Source organism: Mirounga angustirostris, unplaced genomic scaffold (assembly GCF_029215605.1).
Source record: "Mirounga angustirostris isolate CCGP_5_RB_7025 unplaced genomic scaffold, mMirAng1.0.hap1 SCAF_2, whole genome shotgun sequence".
Taxonomy (NCBI): Eukaryota; Metazoa; Chordata; class Mammalia; order Carnivora; family Phocidae; genus Mirounga; species Mirounga angustirostris.
Window position 1 is genome coordinate 3,423,871 of NW_026991710.1, and position 19,802 is coordinate 3,443,672.

Here is a 19,802-nt window from a genome sequence, read left to right on the forward strand (position 1 = left end):
GATATCTGGTTTCTGGATAATTATCCTTTTTTACGTAAGACCCACGCACCAGACACCAGGGCTGGCAGGAACAGCCCGTCCCTGTCCTGGGGCCACCTGGGGAAAACCCCGGGTGTTGCCCCCTGCGGGTCCTGAGCCTCCTTTCCTGGCCTCAGCTCCCTCAGCAACAGGGACAACAGCTCCCCAAGGAGAAACACCCCATCAGAGTCCACATGCAGGGATTTCTTGCAACTGGGCCTCTGTGGGGGTGCAAGGAATGAGTCCACCTTGGGAGGTTAGATGCTCCCACCACAAATGCGCAAGAATCACAGATGGGATCCCAGGGCCAGGCTGACAACCTGCACAGAAGGCCCACCCGTCCCCACCACACAGTGTCTGCTTTCCGCCACCAGAGGGCAGCACCACCGCTCTCAGGACCAGCTGTCCCAGGAGGATTTAGAGGATGCTCCAGGTGGGCAGAGTTGGGCCCCCCCCCAGCAAAACCTATCTTAAAGCAGCTCTCCCCCACCCCATACCAGATGGATCTCCAGTAGCCAGGAAACTGGCGGTGTCAGGCTCTGTGTTTTTGCAAATGACAATAGCTATTGTGTATTGAGCCCATCATCTTAGCAAGCCCCCCCACCCCACCCCCAAGGCAGGTGATGTGAGCAGAGGGCAGATGCGTAGATGGACAGACACACGGAAGGCTGGGTGTTCCAGGTCACAGCACGCAGGAGGTGAAGCTGGGGCTGCACCCAGGCTGTCTGCCCCTGTATCCTGTGCTCCCCCAGGGCTCACAGTGACCCCCAGGGGGGTTGGTTTGACCTTCCCTCATATTGGACTTGAGCCAGATTCTAGTAGTATAAAAACTTGCTTGTCTGCTCGTGGACAGATGATAGGCTATTGTTCTTTGTCTGCCTGACAGATGAGAAGATAACAGTGTGAAGGATCTGTGTCCCACCCTCCACCCCCGACAATCTCCACCGAGCCTCAGAGGTGGACAGGGTGACTCAGGAGCCCGCCGGGCCCTGGGCTGTTCACAGGTTTTAAACCTGGATTCCAGTGGCTCATTCCGCCAGGGGAGTCTTAAATTCAAGCCCAGGGAAATGTCGCCTTCCACCAATTTTATTAAGTAATAGATAAGGCAATTTCTGCACTTTTTCTACAGGAAAAAGAAGTGAAGGGCAAACCTGCTGTTGGCATTTAACCTGGGGTAGGGAATGTCACCATGGCCGTAGGAGGGCAGACAGAGCTCACGGGGCCCCCCGCCCAGCTCTGCACCCTCCAGTCTGCTGTTTGGATCCTGACTCCTCTGGAAACGCGAGGCAGGCGTTGACTCTGGGTCTGGGGTACCCGGAGTGACACCGAATTACTTTTCAAGCTGCTCACCTCCTTTCCTGCACCTTCTCGTTCCCAGGCAGCTGGAACCCTGATACCCTTGGGGTGTTCACAGCCTCCTCCTCAGACAGCTCGCTGTCCCCAGCGTGGCCCAGCCCCCACTTTGTGCCGCCTGCTCTCAAACTCTGCACCTCGGGCAGGGACCGCAGCAGAGAGGAGCCCGGCTCTGGCAGATCAGGGGCTGCTGGGACGCGGGGTCCTGGGGGTGGGGGACAGGTGGGAAATCAGGTGGAGAAATGTCCTCTTCTGTCTGGAGGGACCTCCTTCATGTTTACGACAGGACTGAGGAGACCTTGAGGTCTGGTGCTTGCTCAAAGCTAGTGTTAGACAATTGTGTAAATGGGGTGTGTGTGTGTGTGTAAGTACAAATAGCTTGACCCCCCCCAACAAAGCGTGGCAGGTGCTTCCTCGGCCAGTCCACACCCTGGGCCCACCTGGGGTTTCAGCTGCAGCCAGGTGGACACTCACCTGCACCTGCAAACTTCCTGCCTCAGGTCCCCCTCACTCCTTCCTGCCACCTGCTGGTCCCAGATACACACCTGCAGCCCGTCCTTGTCTCAGCATCAGGCAGGGGACCCCAGACCAAAAAAGGAGGGTGGCATTAGAAGATGTGGAAATGAGAAAAGACACTCCCCGCCCCACGAGAAAAGCAAAGCTGTGTACCCAGCGCTGGCTGGAGCCGGGGGTCGGCCACCTGCACTTGGCAGAGACCTAGAGGCAGGCAGAGCAGAGGGGGAGCTTCCCAGAGGAGGAAGGGGGCTCTTGGGTGAGCCCGACAGGGACTGGGGGCCTGGGGAGGCTGGAAGGGGGCGTCCCACGTGGCTGGTGAGGCAGCGGGTTTGGCTTTCTCCGGTCGGTCCTGAGTCGGAAGGCTCCAGCCTGTTCGGGTGCCTGCCTGGGCCATGCTCTCTGCCCAGCAGGCCTCCGCGCCAGCCTCCAACTCCACCATCCAACCAGCTCCTCCTTGTGCTTCCAGCGACCCTGCTGGTCCCCAGCCCCTGGGCCTCCCCCAGCCCCAGCCCCACCATGGGGGTGTCTCCACTGCCCGGCTAGACCTCAAAGGGGCAGACCCGCTGTGGGCCACAGCATCCTGCGTTCTGGCCTCCGTAGGTGCTTTTGGAGGACGTGGATGAGGAGCGTATGACCCTGCCCAGACCCCAAGAGCCCCACGGCCGGGCCTTTTCACTGTCCGCCCTGACCTGGCCCTCGGTGGGTTCCCAGTGCTTCCATAAACATCCCAGGCCATGGCTGGCTTTAAGGAGGCCAGCAACAATATTCAGGTCAATGGCCCCAGGACGCAGAGGGAATTTGAGGCAAGCTCAAAGGAGGACCATGGTTATTGTACTTGCAGAAGAGAGGACTCCGGGTCTCCTGGCTGCAGAAGGGCTGCCAAGCTCATGGTGGGGGACCTTGCTTCGGAGGCCCTGCCGGTCGAGGACCTGCCAGGTCAAGGCAGCAAGAGAATAGGCTGCCCGTTGGGGTTGTGATCTCTCACCACTGCTGGGATGCCCACCTGGTTGGGGGCCAGATGGCCCACTGGGTGGGGCTGCCATAGAGAGGAGCCCCCCTCACTGGGGGTTGACCAGATGGCCTCTCACATTATCCAGTCCCCTCTGGTCCCCAGGAAAGAAGACGCGTCTGTCCCCTGACACCCTATGGGGCTTGAGCTGGGGCGGGGGCTCCCAAGGCCTCATGCCGCTGCTGCTTCGCTCCGTTGGGCCTGGCGTGTGTCCCACCTTTAACGTGGCTCCTTGTTCCCTCCCTGGCAGTGTCGGAGCCCCAGGCCGCCCACAGCCCCCTGGAGAAGCCGCCCAGCACCGCGATCCTGTGTAACACCTGCGGGAATGTGTGCAAGGGGGAGGTGCTAAGGGTCCAGAACAAGTACTTCCACATCAAGTGCTTCGTCTGCAAAGGTGAGCATCCCTGGTCTCTGGTCTTTGTCCTTGCTGCGGGGGAGGGAGCACGGAAGGATCCGGAAGCTTCCAGAGAGGGCTGCTCGGCGGAGGTGGTGTTTGGGCTCTAACTTGGTGTAAGGATGAATCCGGCCATGGGAGGGGGTGCTGGGCCGGTCCAGGGGGCAGGGGCAGGGGGGTGCCGTGTGGGCCCGCGTCTGCGGTTTGACCGCAGAGTGCTGCCGAGCGGGAGGGGGAGGGGTGAGACTGGGGACCCAGCGTCCTCCCCGTGCCAGCAGCTAGCTGAGGGGGCAGCTGGGGCCTGGGGACGGGGAGCCTGTCCCCAGCTGGATTCCAGACCTGGGTGTGGCCCTGGCTGAGTCCCTTGGAGATTTTTGGGAAGAACCTCCTGGGCGTGGGGGTGCGAGGCCGCAGGTGAGCCCCCGGACCCCAGAGGAGCTCTGTCCGTCGCCACGCCATGGCCTCGGGCCCTCTGTGAAGACTGCATGTCCAGTCCTATTGTTTGGAAAGAAAACTTGAGAACCACTGGCCTGGATTCTTCTGTGGTGACAGGGGACACCCCAGAAATGGCCCTGAAGCCCCCTGGCCCTGGAGGGGGGCAGAGTGCCGTGGGAGACATGGGGGCCCTGTGGGGGCCAGGGACCCCCAGGGGAGACCCAGGGACCTCTGGGGTGGCACCGTCTCTGGCAGGGGTGGGAGTGCGCTGGGACCCTCAGTCTGAGGGTGACATTGCCCCTGCCCCTCAGAGGGGCACAGCCTGGAGGTGCCTGTTTTCTGGGAATGGATGGAGCAGCCCCAGGTGGGGGTGTGAGAATAACAAGCCTTTAGTATCCTGTAAACACTGCCTTTGCCCATGATGCTGCCCCCCTGCCATGGTCAGTGCCCCTCCGCCTTGGTCAGTGCCCCACCACCGCCATGGTCAGTGCCCCACCCCCCGCCGTGGTCAGTGCCTCACCCCTGCCGTGGTCAGTGCCCCAACCCCGCTATGGTCAGTGCCCCACCCCCCACCGTGGTCAGTGCCCCAACCCCGCTGTGGTCAGTGCCCCACCCCCCACCGTGGTCAATGCCTCATCCCCCACCATGGTCAGTGTCCCCCCACCGTGGTCAGTGTCCCACCCCCCCCACCATGGTCAGTGCCCTCATCCTGGTCAGTGCCATCACCCTGCCTGAAGCATCTCTTCCTTTTCATGAGAGCTTCCCAGACCACTGTGGGATTTATCTGGTTTAATTTTCTCTACTCTCCAAAAGACAAATTTGCTGTGTCTGAAGAGCAAAATCCATTAAAATGCTCTTTTAAAAGGTTATTTTTAAAGACACAGGGGAAGCGGCCACCATGTTTAAAAGGATTGTCTGTAAGCACAGACCTTAGGAACCCGATAGAAGGCATGAGACTCCAGAATCGAGTCCTGGTTTGACCCACAGGATTTGGGGGGAGGCGGGGACTGCCCCAGGAGCACCCCCCGCAGTGTCACCTGGGCCAGATCACTTTGTCCTCCGAGCCAGCTCCTGAGCAGGCGTGAGAGTAGCCGTGGCCCCTTCCTCATGGCAGGCGGTGGGCGGCGGGCAGCTCCTGGGACTGGCCCTGTGTGACCGCGGCTGACCCCCCGCGGCTGCTGCAGCCCCGTTCCAAGGCCACAGCCCACACCCACAGCCAGTTACAGAGCCTCACCCCGCGCCAGGCAGCTGTGCCCACGGCCGTGTAGATCAGCGAGGCCCCTGCCCTTGGGGGTGGGGCATCTCAGCCTCACCTGCTGAGGAACGAGGTGGGGCAGCTAAGACTGAGCGCAAGCTGGAAACAGCTGTGTCTGTTTAAGCATGAAGATCCCACAGTCTCAGACTGGTCTTTTATCCAGGTTCTCATGAAAATGCAAAGCCTGTAAATCATTGAGGGTACTTTTGGATGAATCAAAATGAATACCCAACTCATAGTGTCTTAAACAACATGGATGTTTATTGTCTTAACCTAAAGCCTGGAGGTGGCCCCTTTACCCCCCCCCCCCCCCCGCCGAGTTGGTTAACTTAACAGTTCAACAAGGTCGTTAAAGACCCAGGTTCTTTTTCTACTTCCCCACCCCCACTGTCCCCTCTGCCCCTCCCTCATCCTGTGCATGGCAGCAGTACCTCTCCTCATGGTCTCAAGGTGGCTGCTGTAGCTCCAAACATCACATCCTCACAGGGTAGCATCCAACCTGGGAAGGGATTCGGGGTGGGGGGGTGCTATGCACAGGCAAAGGGCTCCCTCCTCACGTGATTCTCCCTTTGACTAGGGAGAACCCTTTCCCCAAGGTCCCCCAAAGACTTCAAATCTGATTTGTTGGCTAGATCTGGGTCTCAGGCCCACCCACGCAGGCACAGAGGACCAGAAAGGAGGGCGGTGACTCACTGAGACCAGTCACATCTGTCCCTGGGTGGGCATGTTGCCAGGTGAACCAAAGCAGGGTCTGTTCGCACAGCTTCTCACCAGAGGCCCCAGTGTGAGGGTTCTTGCCACCTTGGCACTTGTTGGATATGCCTCAGTTTGCCTGGGAAAATCCATGAAATGATCATGTAATTATACTCTCCTTCATGGATGCTCCAGTCCTGGGCTTTGATGCCTGGAGGTCTGGGTGCAAATCCCACCCCTGCCACTCCATTGTGAATGTGGGTCTTAGACACGTTTCCTAACCACAGGGTTCATGCAACAGTGATTTCTTGGGCACCTACTGTGTGCAAGCAGCATTCTGGGTGCTTGAGATGCATCCGTGAACAAAATGGATATGCTTGTCCTCGTGGAGATCGTGTTCTAGTGTGGGGGACAGACCATAAACACTGGATAGGATACATACATTTTATTTAGGTGCCGTACAGGAAAGGTGGAAGAGGGGCTCAGGAAAGGCAGGCATGGGAGTTCAGGAGCAGTTGTTATTTTCAATTGGGTAATCAGGGTGGACCTCACGGAGGAGATGACCTGAGTGAAGACTTGAGAGCTATTTGGGAAGAGCCTTGCAGCCTGAGCAAGCATCTGGGACAAAGACAGGAAAGCAGGGTGTGTGCCTGGTGGACCCGGGGACAGGCCGGAGCAGAATGAGCGATGGGGACGGGTTCCTTGTGAGGCCCTTGGCTCTGGCGTCCAGGGACGACGGACAGAGGAGGGCTCTGCAGTGCTGTGCAGGGGCGCAGCTGGTGTGCGGCGAAGGGCTCCGGGGCCAGAGCCCATGGTGTCCGCCCTGGGAGGATGTGCGATTCTGGCTGGGACTTGAAATCTGGCCGGCTCTATTCTCACGCTGCAAAATAAGATAGAAATGTGTCAAACACCCAGCACATAGTAGGTCCTCAAGATAAAATGAAAGTGTTGCCGTTTTTACAAACAACGTGAAATTTGCCTCGAAAAACCTCTTGACCGTGTATGTGCAGCCAAGTCCTGCACCTTTAAAACTGGGTTTTTTGACTGTGGTCTTCTGTACCCCGCTGGTAATGCCCTGGAAACATGGCCCCGGTCTGAAATGCTGAGCACGGGAGGCCATATCCACCTGTGACCCCTAGAAAGCAGGCGTTCCTGATCCGGGAAGCCATGGGACTGAGCAGAACCACGATTGTGGAGCGAGCCAGGCAGCGAGGGAAGGGGGTGTGATGGGGGGGTAAGCCCCCCAGCTCTGCCAGTAGCTTGGTGGCAGCTACGGGGTGTACGGCAAGGACACATCCATCTGGGACTATAAATAGCCACCGGAGAGCCACTCTGGGCACCTGGGGGTGACAAGGGAATGGTGCAAAATGCCTGCATTCTCTCCTTTGGGGCATTCCCGGGGCATTCATGAGAAACCGACCAAGGGCTTCTAGAGCCAAAGGAAAGCTTCAGACACGTGGGCCTCGTCTGCCTGCCCAGCGCACGTGTCCTTCTGCACAGCCTGACCCACGCAGGGTGCTCCAGGATATGCGGCACGTGGCAGGAAGACACTCTGGCAACAGGGGGCTGTTGGTACAGAAGGAGGGTCCCAGGGGACAAGAATCGGGTGAGCGCTGGCTGGCCGTGGCCATGAGCCCCGGGCCGGCTGGCTCCGATCAGGCCGTGGGGGTCGCCTGCAGTGGTTTCCTTGTGTTCTGATGTTCGCTGCTCCGTTCTTGGCCCCCCAGCACAGAGAGCCGTAGGAGAGAGTAGGTCACATCCCTCCGGGGCCACCCGAGGGGACCCCTGTCAGGTTCGGTATGCAGCCTCCCCATCCTGTGCTCTGTGAGTCTCTTTGACTGGAAGTCATGTTGTATCCCTACTTCTGTGTCCTGACTAATTCACCGCCCATGAGCCCATCCTGTAAGGGCTTCAACCTCAAGTCCCTCACGTGCGAGGCCCACGGTGAACTTGGCCGTCCCTCTGCTGTTGGACGCCGACATCCATTCCAGCCCGGCGCTGAGCCACGTGGTCGCCCGCACCCGATCTCACTGACTTCTTAAGACAGCCATGCAAGATATGGGTGCGCTTGACCCAGTTTAGAGACGAGGACTCGGAGGTCCGGAGAGGTGACGTGGCTTGCCCAAGGCCACACGGTGGGGAAGCAGTGGAGTGAGGGTTCAAAGCCAGGTGCCCGACTCTGAACCCAGCCTGAGTGTACCAGGGCATGTAATGCTGCCACAGAACTTCTGTGGGTGTTCCTGGTCCTTTCCTGGGGATAAAGTCCCGGAAAGGAGATCGATGGGTCAAAGGGTAGGAGCGGTTTTCACGTTCTTTAGAGTCAGCGCCGAACGGTATTCCAGAAAGCGTCTCCCCCCCGCTGCCCGCGCTCCTGAGCGTTTCTCGTGAATGACCACAGGGAAGGGGGACCGACCCTCAGGGTCACCCACAGCTGCTCCACTCCCCGTATCAGTGTTGGGTAACTCGACAGGCAAGAGAGAATGTCATGATTGTCCCGATTATCTGCAGCTTTTATTCTGAGCGGGCGGAGGTCCGGAGCTGCAGTCCTGACGTGCCTGGGGGAGCTGCAGGCCAGCCAGGAGCTGGGGTGACCAGCAGGGACAGGCGTGGCTGGAAAGGGCTTCATGGGCTCCCCGGGGCCTGCGATGCTGACTCACGTGGTCTCAGCGTCAGCACATTCTTCTCCTGGATCCAGGATGTGCTAGCAGATCCTTGCAAAGATCAGGGAGACAGCCAGACGCCAGAGTGCAGGTACCCTTGGGTCACCCTGGCGCTCCACGACAAGGCCCCGGGTAGGCTGTTCTCCCCAAGTCGGGGTACGCCTGCTGGGCGTGCAGTGCACCGTGGTGCAAGAGGACACCGAGGGTTTGCACTCTCCTGCTGGGAGTGGAGGGTTCAGGCCTGGCCACGGCCTCGGCCTCCAGGGATGAGTGATGTCAGGGCAGCTGCAGCCTTGCTGGGGCCCCGCGTAACTCGGGGCTCAGACAATGCTTCTCCGTGCTGCTGTTTTTACCTTGGAAGTGGGCTGTGTTCCAGATGAGGCCGCAGAGGCCCAGAGAGGTTCAGGAGCTTGCCCGGGGCACACAGCCAAGTGCACAGATGAAGCCGGGATCCAGCGCCAGGCCGCTCCAGCCTCTGGGCTCTCAGCTGCCCAGCTTCGGCCTCACTTTGTCTGCAGAAGCTAACGTCTCCTCAGAGCACCGCTCCAGTGTCCGTAACTGGTGTGCAGCGCGTGCCACCATGTGGCCCTGGCGAGGGGACGGGGACCCTGGAGCGGCCCACGCTCTCACCTTGTGTGGGGATGGGGCTGAGCGGAGGGGGCATCCCTCCCCGCAGGGCCGCCTGGACCCTCAGGGGGCAGGTGAGTAGTGAGGCATGAGCTGAGGGGGCCCCCGCTGACCAGGCCAAGCAGACCGGGCCCTGGGGGACCCCGACTCCCTGGAGATTCGATCTCCAGACTCCAGACTTCCACAGATGCTCTCCTGAAACTTGACCCGCCTGAGAAGGCGCCTGGGGGTGGGGAAGGCTGCCAGGCTTCCCTCGCTTCCCCGACTCCCAGGGCACCAAGCCAAGGAGGGGTTGCACGGTCGGGGCTCCCGTGACCAGGCACTGGGGGCTCCTCTCGGTCACCAGCGCCCCTGGCACCAAGCACTGACGCAGGAAGGTTTTCCTTTATGTATCCAAACTGATTTACCAACATTTATCATGTATGTGTTATTTTGATAGCTTTCTACTAATCTTTGTAAAAAAGAGACCCCAATCCAGAAATAACTTATTAAGTGTTTACAGCCTTGTGACCACAAGAAATTCTGAATAAATCAATGTCCACGTTGACTCTGGAATTTTTTGTTGCAGAGAGCACAATGGGGCACTTCTAGTCTTTTTTTTTTATTAGTTATTTTTTTATTAGTTTTGAGGTAGAGGTCAGTGACTCATCAGTTGCATATAACACCCAGTGCTCATCACATCACGTGCCCTCCTTCATGCCCATCACCCAGTTACCCCATCCCCCCAGCCACCTGCCCTCCAGCAACCCTCAGTTTGTTTCCTAGAGTTCAGCGTCTCTTATGGTTTGTCTCCCTCTCTGATTACGTCTTATTTTATTTTTCCTTCCCTTCCCCTATGATCCTCTGTTTTGTTTCTTAAATTACACCTATGAGTGAGATCATATGGTATTTGTCTTTATCTGATTGACTTATTTCGCTTAGCATAATACCCTCTTCCATCCACATCGTTGCAAATGGTACGATGTCATTCTTTCTTATGGCTGAGTAGTATTCCATCGTAGATATGAACCACATCTTCTTTATCCACTCATCTGTGGATGGACATCTGGGCTCTTTCCACAATTTGGCTGTTGTGGACATTGCTGCTATGAACATCGGGGTGCATTACATTTGCGTACAGTGCTTTGGGGAAGTAGAGTGGACATAGACTTTCCAGGCAGAAAAGGGACAAGGTGAAGTTTCTGCTTACTGTGAGTTGGCTATGGGTTTTGCAAGTAGATGTTGGTGGTCTTGCTTTGGCATCTACCTTCCACTGCATGTGCTCAAAAGGATGACGTGAGTTAAATTTCAAGATGCCGATACTTAGAATTCACCAGAAACAGCATCCTTTGCAATCAGTTGATGTGTTGATGAAACATTTTCAGTGTTGATTCAAAAACACGGTGAAGAAAGAAGGAAGGAAGGCAGGCAGGCAGGAAGGACATGGTTTTCAAGACTCTGCTTGGGGGCTGGGACCCACGAGGACCCAGGACTGACCCGGCCGGCAGGGCCGGGGCTGCAGGGTGTCCTCCTCGCCTCTCAAGGGGAGCGGCTGGGCAAGCCGGGGTGGGGGGGCATAGGCGGCTCCCTCCAAAACCATGCGTGGCTCCCACGTGCCCCTGGGCTGGAGGGGGAGTGTGTGGGGTGGACGCATGGGTGTCCCGGACTCAGACTGGCGGGCTGTCTCGAGAAAGCCGCCCCATTCCCCACCTGGCAAAGTGTGCAAAAAGGATTCGCGTTTGAGTGCTCACTGTCTCTCTCCCTCCTGTGGGAGGTCTGGCCTTGTCCGCACTCTGGGAGACAGACATCGGGACATGGAAATGGGCAGGAGTCAGGGAGGGGAGTGGGGGGTTCACTGTGGCCTGGGGGCAACCACGGGACACATCTGTCCTCCGCCGCACGGGATCTTCCCGCCCAGAACAGAGCACCTTGCCGGTGTGTTGTATCCCATGCTGGGAACAGCCCGGTTGGGGTCACAGAGCGGCTCATGGGCGCCAGCACTCCACCCCCGCTGGGCTCACGGGTGCGGGCCCCTTAGCATGGCCTCATTCTCGTCCCGAGTCCTGCTACTTTTCTGGAAGCTTCCCCAAGAAAGTCCACCCAGCACCAGGCTGAGGGCAGAGCTGGAAGTCTGTTCCTGGAGCCCGGCCCCACGCAGGGGTTCGGCGAGTCACCGGGACCTGTCAAGGGGGAGCTGTGTGTGGGGGGACCCGGCAGACGGTCAGCACCCCGCTGACGCTGCTTCTTCCCCCCGCCCCCCAGCCTGCGGCTGTGACCTGGCCGAGGGCGGCTTCTTCGTGCGGCAGGGCGAGTACATCTGCACGCGGGACTACCAGCGGCTGTACGGGACCCGCTGCTTCAGCTGCGACCAGTTCATCGAGGGCGAGGTGGTGTCGGCGCTGGGCAAGACCTACCACCCCGACTGCTTCGTGTGCGCCGCGTGCCGGTGAGTCGGGCCGGCTGGGCTCCCTGCTCCTGCCCTGCTCCTGCTCCCTCCTCCTCCCTCCTCCTCCTTCCCTCCTCCCTCCTTCCCTCTATCCTCCTCCCTCTTCCCACCTTCCCTCCGTCCTCCTCCCTCCGTCCTCCTCCCTCCTCCTCCTTCCCTCCTCCCTCCGTCCTCCTCCCTCCTCCTCCTTCCCTCCTCCCTCCTTCCCTCCTCCCTCCTTCCCTCCTCCCTTCTCCCTCTGTCCTCCTCTCTCCTTCCCTCTTTCCCTCCTCCCTTCTCCCTCCATCCTCCTCCCTCCTTCTCCTTCCCTCCTCCCCTCCCTCCCTCCTCCTCCTTCCCTCCTCCCTCCTTCCCTCCTCCCCTCCCTCCTCCCTTCTCCCTCCATACTCCTCTCTCCTTCCCTCCTTCTCTCCTCCCTTCTCCCTCCCTCCTCCTCCTTCCCTCCTCCTTCTCTCCCTCCTCCTTCCCTCCCTCCTCCCTCCTTCCCTCCTCCCTCCTTCTCTCCTCCCCCTCCCTCCTCCCTTCTCCCTCCATACGCCTCTCTCCTTCCCTCCTTCTCTCCTCCCTTCTCCCTCCATATTCCTCTCTCCTTCCCTCCTTCTCTCCTCCCTCCTTCCCTCCTGCCCCCTCCCTCCTTCCTTCCTCCCCCCCTCCTTCCCTCTTCCCTTCTCCCTCCCTCCTCCTCCCTCCATCCTCCTCCCTTCTCCCTCTGTCCTCCTCTCTCCTTCCCTCTTTCCCTCCTCCCTTCTCCCTCTGTCCTCCTCCCTCCTTCCCTCCTCCTCCCTCCTCCCCCCTTCCTCCCTCCTGTTGGGCCACAGCTGGGAGGGGAGGCAGGACACAACCCCGGGGTGGCAGGTGGACACAGGACAGCTATGCACCGAGGCACACCTTTGTCCAACCGCAGACCTTGCAGGCCTCCACCCCTTGCCCGATATGCAGGACCAGGCTCTCTTTCCTGGGGGACCCAGAGTCCAGCAGGTTCTGAGGCTGCCAATGGGGCCTCCTTGGGCTTTTGGGAAGGAGCTCCCTCCCCGCCCTCCTCGGCCCCCTTGGTGAGCTCCTCTCCTCCCAGCATCCTCCACACGTTTCTTCTCTCTCTTGCTGTGTCCACACTTCAGCCCCTCCTTGACCACCCACCGCCACCCCTCAGCTGTCCTGAGTCCTTGATCTATGGGTGGCCCCTCACCCATCCCCCTGGGTTCCAGATTTGGGGAAGGGTCCCTCCCTTTCTAGCATCTGCCCAGCCACTAGCCCCGCTCAGGTCTCAAAGTGTGCCTGCTTGGGGTCCTGCCATGGCCTCCACACTGGGGTCCCTGCATCCCCTCTGTCTGTCCCTCCGCCCCGCTGCCCCCTGGCATCCATGAGAAAGTACAAGCCGCTCAGCCTGGCTGAGACGGTCTTCACAGTCTGCTCTCGTTCCTTCCCTCCTTCACTCATTCATTCATTCATTCATTCATTCAGCTGGGCCCTTTAAGCACCTCTGCAGGCCTGGCACAGGGCTGGCACCGGCGGCTTGGAGACGCAGTGGCTCAGACTCTACAGGGCTCTGCACCTAGAGACACTGAAGTATGAGGATGCCCCGCCCAGGGCCTTTCCTACCCTGGGGAACAGCTCTCTCCCTCCTTGGGACACCCACTGTGCCCGCTGCTCTCCTAGACCCCCCCGCCCTGGCAGCCACTTGATGTGAGCTCCGTGCGGGCAGGGGCTGGGTCTGACTCCTCCACCTCTGTGGGGCCAGGTGCCCGGCCCAGAGCAGGGACAAGGCGGAGGATGGCTGGAGTTAGACGAGAGCCTAGTCCTCGCAGCAGGGCCACAGCCGGCTCCCCGGTGTGCCCTGCACCTCTGGGGACTTAGGAGGGAGCCTGGGAGCAGCTTTGCCACGTGAGCAGCCTCCTCCTGCACCCACCCCTGCCCTAGACACACTGCTCCCAGGGAGACGTTCTATGTCTAAGAAACAGAGAACAAAGAGAACCCAGAGTTTATCTGCTCTGTTTTCTCTGTCTCAGCACAGCCAGTTTCAAGGGGACTTTCTGAGTGTTATCCGTGGGTATGGCATGTGTGCTGGACAAAAATGGATGTTTCTGCCAGAGGGATGCAGAGAGGAGGGGACGATGACGGGGAGTATTTCTAATGACAGTCACTATGCTGTTGCAGCTAGTGTGGGTCTCAGAGTTCCCGCAAGGATGATCCAATGATTGATTTCCATGCAAACAGCTTAGAGACAAGGGGACATAATCAGAATAAGTTTGAAAGATCACCTCTGGATAATCTTCTGTTTTTAAAATAACAGCAGACAGCTCTGTCACACTGGAGTAACTGGGCTGGACTTACCAGCCTCTGTACAGAACTGCAAAACTCTACATGAAGCAATTGTTTGGGGGCATTGGGGCACAGTCTGTGTGGGACTAAGACCAGGACCACAAAGGCAACGGAGCCCACAACCACCCAGCTTTGTGCCCGGAGGCAGTTCCTGGAGAGATGAGTCAGGAGGCAGTGATACGAGCAGTGGGGGCTGTGCTCTGGGGCGGGGGTGGAGCCACACAGAGCAAGCGCAGAGAGCAACATGGGGGCACCTTTGAGCCTTTCACTGAACACAAAGCCACATAGGCATAGAGGACATTTCACAAGGTGGACAAAGGATGGCTAGATTGTTGTAAGCTGAACGGTTCCTGGGGCTGGAAGACATTCGAGGTGTGACCAGGTTGTTGAACACCCAGGTACGCAATGGGGATGCCAAAAAAGTCATGCCTTATTGGTGGGACTAAAATAGCCCTAGAGCAGGGGTGCCTGGGTGGCTCAGTTGGTTAAGCGACTGCCTTCAGCTCAGGTCATGATCCCAGGGTTCTGGGATCGAGCCCCAGGCTCCCTGCTAAGTGGGGAGCCTGCTTCTCCCTCTCCCTCTGCCTGCTTCTCTGCCTACTTGTTCTCTCTCTCTATCTCTCTGTCAAATGAATAAATAAAATCTTTTAAAAAAATAAAATAACATAGCCCTAGAGCAAAGGCTACAAGCAGCTGCTGAAATGAAGTATAAGAATAAACCCCCAAAAGTTTGCACTGATCTGCAAATGAGCTAACTGCCTGCCAGAGCAAGTCCAGCACTCTTCATAGGAAGACGGAAAATCCAGCCCTCAGCAACATAGCATCAGCAGTGCCCAACATCCAGTTGGATCTTATTAGTCATAGAAGCTGGGAAATGAGACCCAAAGCCAGAAGAAAACCCAGTCAATAGCAATAGACCCAGAAATGAGAGTGATGTGAAACCAGCAAATGGTGGCTTTGAAACAGTATTGAAAATATGCTTAGGTATTTAAAGGAAAATGTGAATGTAAGAGAAGTCTTACAGAAGGGATAAAAAGAAGCCAAATGGAAATTCTTGAAATGAAAATGACAATTTCTGAGATGACAGATCGCTTCAAAGGGATTAGCAGTAGATTAGGTATTGCAGAGGAAAGGCTTGGTGAACCTGAAAACGTAACAACAGAAACTATACAGACTAAAGCACAGAGACAGAAAAGACTGGAAAACATGAAAACAGATTCAGGGATCTGTGGATAATGGATCTTTCTGCCTGTCTGGGCTGGGAGGGGGAAACCCTGGAGGTAAGGGAAATCCAAATAATTGAAGAAATAATGGCTGAAAATTTTCCATTCTTGATGAACACTATAAACCCATGGATCCAGGAATCTTGATAAACCCCAAGCAGAAAAAACATGACAGAAACCTACTAAGTCCTTCATAATCAAATTTCTGAAAAATAGTAATAAGAATTCTAACAAGGAGTAAGAGAAAAGACCCACATCATATACAGTGGAATGAAAGAATGACTGCAGACTTCTTACCTAAACTACGCATCCTAGAAGACAATGGAATGGCATCTTCAAAAAGTTATAAGGAAAAAATCAAACAATTTCATACCAAGCCAAAAAAAAAAAAAGGAAGAAAAAGACTTTCAAAAAATGAAGGCAAGACCTCCAAAGACTATGGGGTTTCTTTTTTGGGGTGATGAAAAAGTCCTCAAATTGATCATGGGGACACATACACGAGTCTGAATACACTAGAAACCGTTGAATCATACACGTTGAATGGTATGAACGTTATGTACAGGCATACCTCGTTTTGTTGCACTTCACTTTATTGAGTTTTGCAGATACTGCATTTTTTACCAATTGAAGGTTCGTGGCCACCCTGCATCAAGCAAGTGTGTCGGTGCCATTTTCCGACAGTAGTTGCTCACTTCATGTCTCTGCGTCACCTTTTGGTAATTCTCACAATATGCCAAACTTTTGTATGATTATATTTGTCATGCTGGTCTGTGATCAGTGATTACGACTTGCTGAAAGTTCAGATGGTGGTTAGCATGTTTTTTAGCAATAAAGTACTTTTTGTTAAGTAAGGTATGCACTTCATTTTTTAGACTTAATGCTATTGCACATTTAATGGACTACAGCATAAACATCACTTTACTATGCACCAGGAAACCAGAAGATCCATTTGACTTGCTTTATTGCAATATTTGCTTTATTGCAGTGGTCTGGAACTGAAACTGAAGTATCTCCAAGATGTATGTGATTAGAATAACATGAATAAATGTGTCCCCCCTGCAAAAAAGAAAAATGAAGGCGAAATAAAGACTTCTGTAGACACACAAAAGCCTAGAGAACTTATTGCCAGCACACCTACCTGACAGTAAAATTAGAAGAAGAAAAATGATGTCAAAAGGCATCGGTAAAGTACAGAAGCAAGCCATCAACTGGTAGATAAGATATATCTGATGAGGGCCTGGCATCCAAAATACATAAAGAACTTCTACAAGTCATCAATAAGAAGATAAACAAAAACCCTATAAAAAATGGGCAGAAGAGTTTAACAGACACTCCACAGAAGAATAGACATGAATGACCATAAGCACACGCAACAGTGCAGATTAAAGTGGTGGACTACCATCATCTATCCAGAATGGCTAAAGCTAAAAAGGTGGGTAATGACAAGTGTTGGTGAGGACATGAAGCTGAAGGAATGCTCATGTATTGCTGGGGCGAATGCAAAGTGGTACAACCTGTCTGTAAATCAGTTTAGCAGTTTGTTTGTTATAAACATAGAGTTAACCTATGACCCGGTGATTCCACTCCTAGGTATGCATGTACCCAAGAGAAGTGGAAACACATGTCCATGGAAAGACTCGTCACCAAACATTCTTAGCATTTTTATTTGTAACAGCCCCAAACTGGAAAGAGCCCAAATGTCTTTCGGCAGTGAATGGAATCATGTTGTCCCTCATCTGTCCAGTGGAGCACTACTCCACCGTAACAAGGGGCAAGCCACTAATGCACACAACCATGTGAGTGAATGTCAGGGGCAGGACGCTGAACCAGACATCAAAGACTACACACGGTGTGATTCCATATGTATGCAGTTGCAATTCTAGAAAAGACAGTTCCAATCCACAGTGACGGAATGCCCACCATGGTTGCCTGGGGCCAGGGGTGGTGATGGGGGGTGATTATGGACAGTCACAGGGGACTTTCTGCAGTGGACAGAATGTCCCGTATCATGACTGTGGTGTTGATAACATGAATGCGTGTATTTGTCAATGTACATTTCAATAAAGTTGAACTAGCAAAATAATAGCTATCATTTATTCAGCCCCTCCTGGTCCCAGGCAGTATGCTAGAGCTTTCCATGCAGTTTGTCTGATGGATGGATGGATGGAAGGGAGATGGATGGATGGATGAATCGACGGATGATGCATGGATGCATGGATGGAAGGAGGGATGGATGGAGGGATGGAGGGATGGAGGGATGAATAACAACCCCATGAGATTGACCGTACCTCAGGTATTACCAGTCCCACTTTACAGGTGAGAAACAGGACTCAGACAGGGTAAGTAACTTGCCCTGGGATCCATAGCCAGAGACCCTGTCAGAGCACATGCAGGGAAGGCGAGGACCCCCCACTCTATGCCAACACCCCACATTACCAGGCCAACTGTAAGACTCTAAGAAGGACTGGCAGAGCACAGCATTGGCCACAGGTGATACAGCTCAAGGCATTAGCTGCAAGGCTCCGGGCCCCAAGAAGCCAGGTGCACACGGCTGTCTCACAAGCCTGGGCAGGTGGGCCAGCTCAGCCTGTATTTGCCTGGATGAACACCAGTTGTACAAGGTGGGGGCTAGGGCAGGCTCCGTTGGGGGGAGGCATGCTCCCAGCTCGGGCCTGGCCTGGGGCTGGTGTGACCCGGCAGGCTGCGTGGGGAGGCCAGGCAGGAGGGGGCGCTGCGTTAGGCCCCCCTGGAGGCCTTCAGTCATTCACTCGTTCACTCACTCATTCACTCATTAGCAAGTACCTACTGAGTGCCCGGATGCTCCATGGATTGTCAGCCCTGAGAAGGCAGAGGGGAGACATGAAGTTTTAACCCGAGGAAAGGGCATGTCCTGGTCCAGAGAATGCTGCAGGCCACTGCCCCAGAGCTCAGGTTCTCTGGCTGGGCTGAGCAGGGGAAGGAAAGTGGCCCCAGGGCAGCTGGGAGCTCAGTGGCAGCAGGTGGCTGGGATGGACACTGGCAGGACACTGAAGTCGGTCTTCCAGCCCCTGACTGCAGGTGGCCTATCCCTCGCTTGCCGACGGGCAGCCACCTTACCCATCTCCCAGGCACCAGGGGGGGACGTCCTTGGTGCAGGGAGGTGAGGCGGCTCTCTTCTGCCTCCACCCAGCCTGCACCGGGGCTGGGACTCTCTCTGGATGCAGAATTTCAGCGAGTGCCCAAAAAATAAGCGATCAAGGTAAATGATATTTTAATGTGGTATTTAAAAAATTAAGGGGCGCCTGGGTGGCTCAGTTGGTTAAGCGACTGCCTTCGGCTCAGGTCATGATCCTGGAGTCCCGGGATCGAGTCCCGCATCGGGCTCCCTGCTCGGCAGGGAGTCTGCTTCTCCCTCTGACCCTCCCCTCTCATGTGCTCTCTCTCATTCTCTCTCTCTCAAATAAATAAATAAAATCTTTAAAAAAAAAATTAAAAATTAAAAATTAGTGCAAAAACATCCATGATAAGCAAAATGCCAAACTTAAATAGAGATGGATATAACGTGCGATACCTTGTTGTCTACAAGGCCTGCTTGTACAAGGCACTGACTTCTTAGAGGCCCGAGTAGGTAAATAAATCATGGGGCTTTGGAGCCTGAACGGGTCTTGGTTTGACTCTGGTTCTGACATGCATCAGCTGTGCGTCCTTGGAAAAGTTAACTATTGTCTCTGAACTTCCCGAAGTTATTACATGAGGCATGCATGTGGGGTATCTACCGTAATTCGTGGCACCTAACACACAGTAGGTGCTCAGTAAATGCTAGCTGTTGCCATTGCTTCAACTGATATGGACAAAGCATCCTGGGTGGTCAGAGGAGGCAGGGGGGAATGGAGGAGGGGGCGGTTGAGGCTGCCTGGTCCGTTGCCACGTGCCAAACACGGGGCTGGCCCTCACTGCTCCTCATCAGGGCCCTGCCATCCTGCCTGTTTGTGCAGTAGAGGACCGAGCCGGGACTCATGTGGCAGGAACGCAGGGGGGCCTGGGTGGGGAGGCCCTGCATCCTCAGCCTGTGGCACCTGTCCCCACAAGGCCCCGGGGGAGGTGGTGGTATACTGGGGGGGGTGTCTGGCCCCTCCTGCCCCCACCCAGGAGAAGAGCCGGAGGTGATCCTGGCTGGTCACGTGCTATCTTGTTGCAGGCTGCCCTTCCCGCCGGGGGACCGAGTGACCTTCAACGGGAAGGAATGCATGTGTCAGAAGTGCTCCCTGCCCAAGACAGCGGGCAGCAGCGTGCACCTGTCCCAGGGCCTCTGGAGTAAGTGGGCACCGAGCGGCGCGGGGGTGGGGTAGGGGCATGGGGGGCTGGCCTCCTCAGGGCCCGGGGAGGGGCCTGACCCCACGGACCCAAAGCAGAAGCGGTGGGAGTGAAGGGTGACTGTGGATGACAGACACAGGAAGGGAACCGGGGACAGAAGTTTTTAGGGGGCTGTGCCGTCCAGCCTGGTCTAGCCGGCCTCCTCCAGGAAGCCTCCTGGCCTCCTCTGGTCCTCCCCCCGACACACACACACACACACACACAGACACATTCAGCTCCACAGATAATTCTAGACCTTCCAGAAGCCCTTTGGGGGAGCCATTAGGAAAGCACTGAACTCTGGGCTCCTGAGGTCGAGAGCTCCTGGGTTAACTGCTGCAAGCCCTGGGAGCAAGGCCAGGGTTTGTATGCAGTGGTACTCAATAGATGCTTGTTGGATGCAGAAGCAGACTGTCATGGAACAAAGGTGGGCTGGAGTGTCGCTGAGGGTGCAGGGCAGCGAGAAAGCAAGGTGGGGCAGGCAGGAGCCTGCCTTCCGCAGCTTCTGCGGCTCTTCTGGGCCAGATGTGGGACGCGGGGACC

General features: G+C 56.1%; 1 protein-coding gene across 15 annotated transcripts in view; it reads left to right on the plus strand.

The window, feature by feature from the left end:
- The window catches only part of ABLIM2 (actin binding LIM protein family member 2), a 120,656-nt gene that overhangs the window by 12,841 nt on the left and 88,013 nt on the right, over positions 1 to 19,802 (plus strand). For all 15 annotated transcript variants that reach the window (XR_006791873.3, XR_008506639.2, XR_008506641.2 and 12 more), the window contains exons 2-4: positions 3,147 to 3,290; positions 11,202 to 11,385; positions 19,105 to 19,220. Coding sequence is in view for 2 of the 15 variants with exons in the window: in XM_045881552.3 (XP_045737508.1) it covers positions 3,147 to 3,290; positions 11,202 to 11,385; positions 19,105 to 19,220 (444 nt within the window). In the remaining 13 variants the exon portion in view is untranslated. The remainder of the gene's footprint in view (positions 1 to 3,146; positions 3,291 to 11,201; positions 11,386 to 19,104; positions 19,221 to 19,802) is intronic.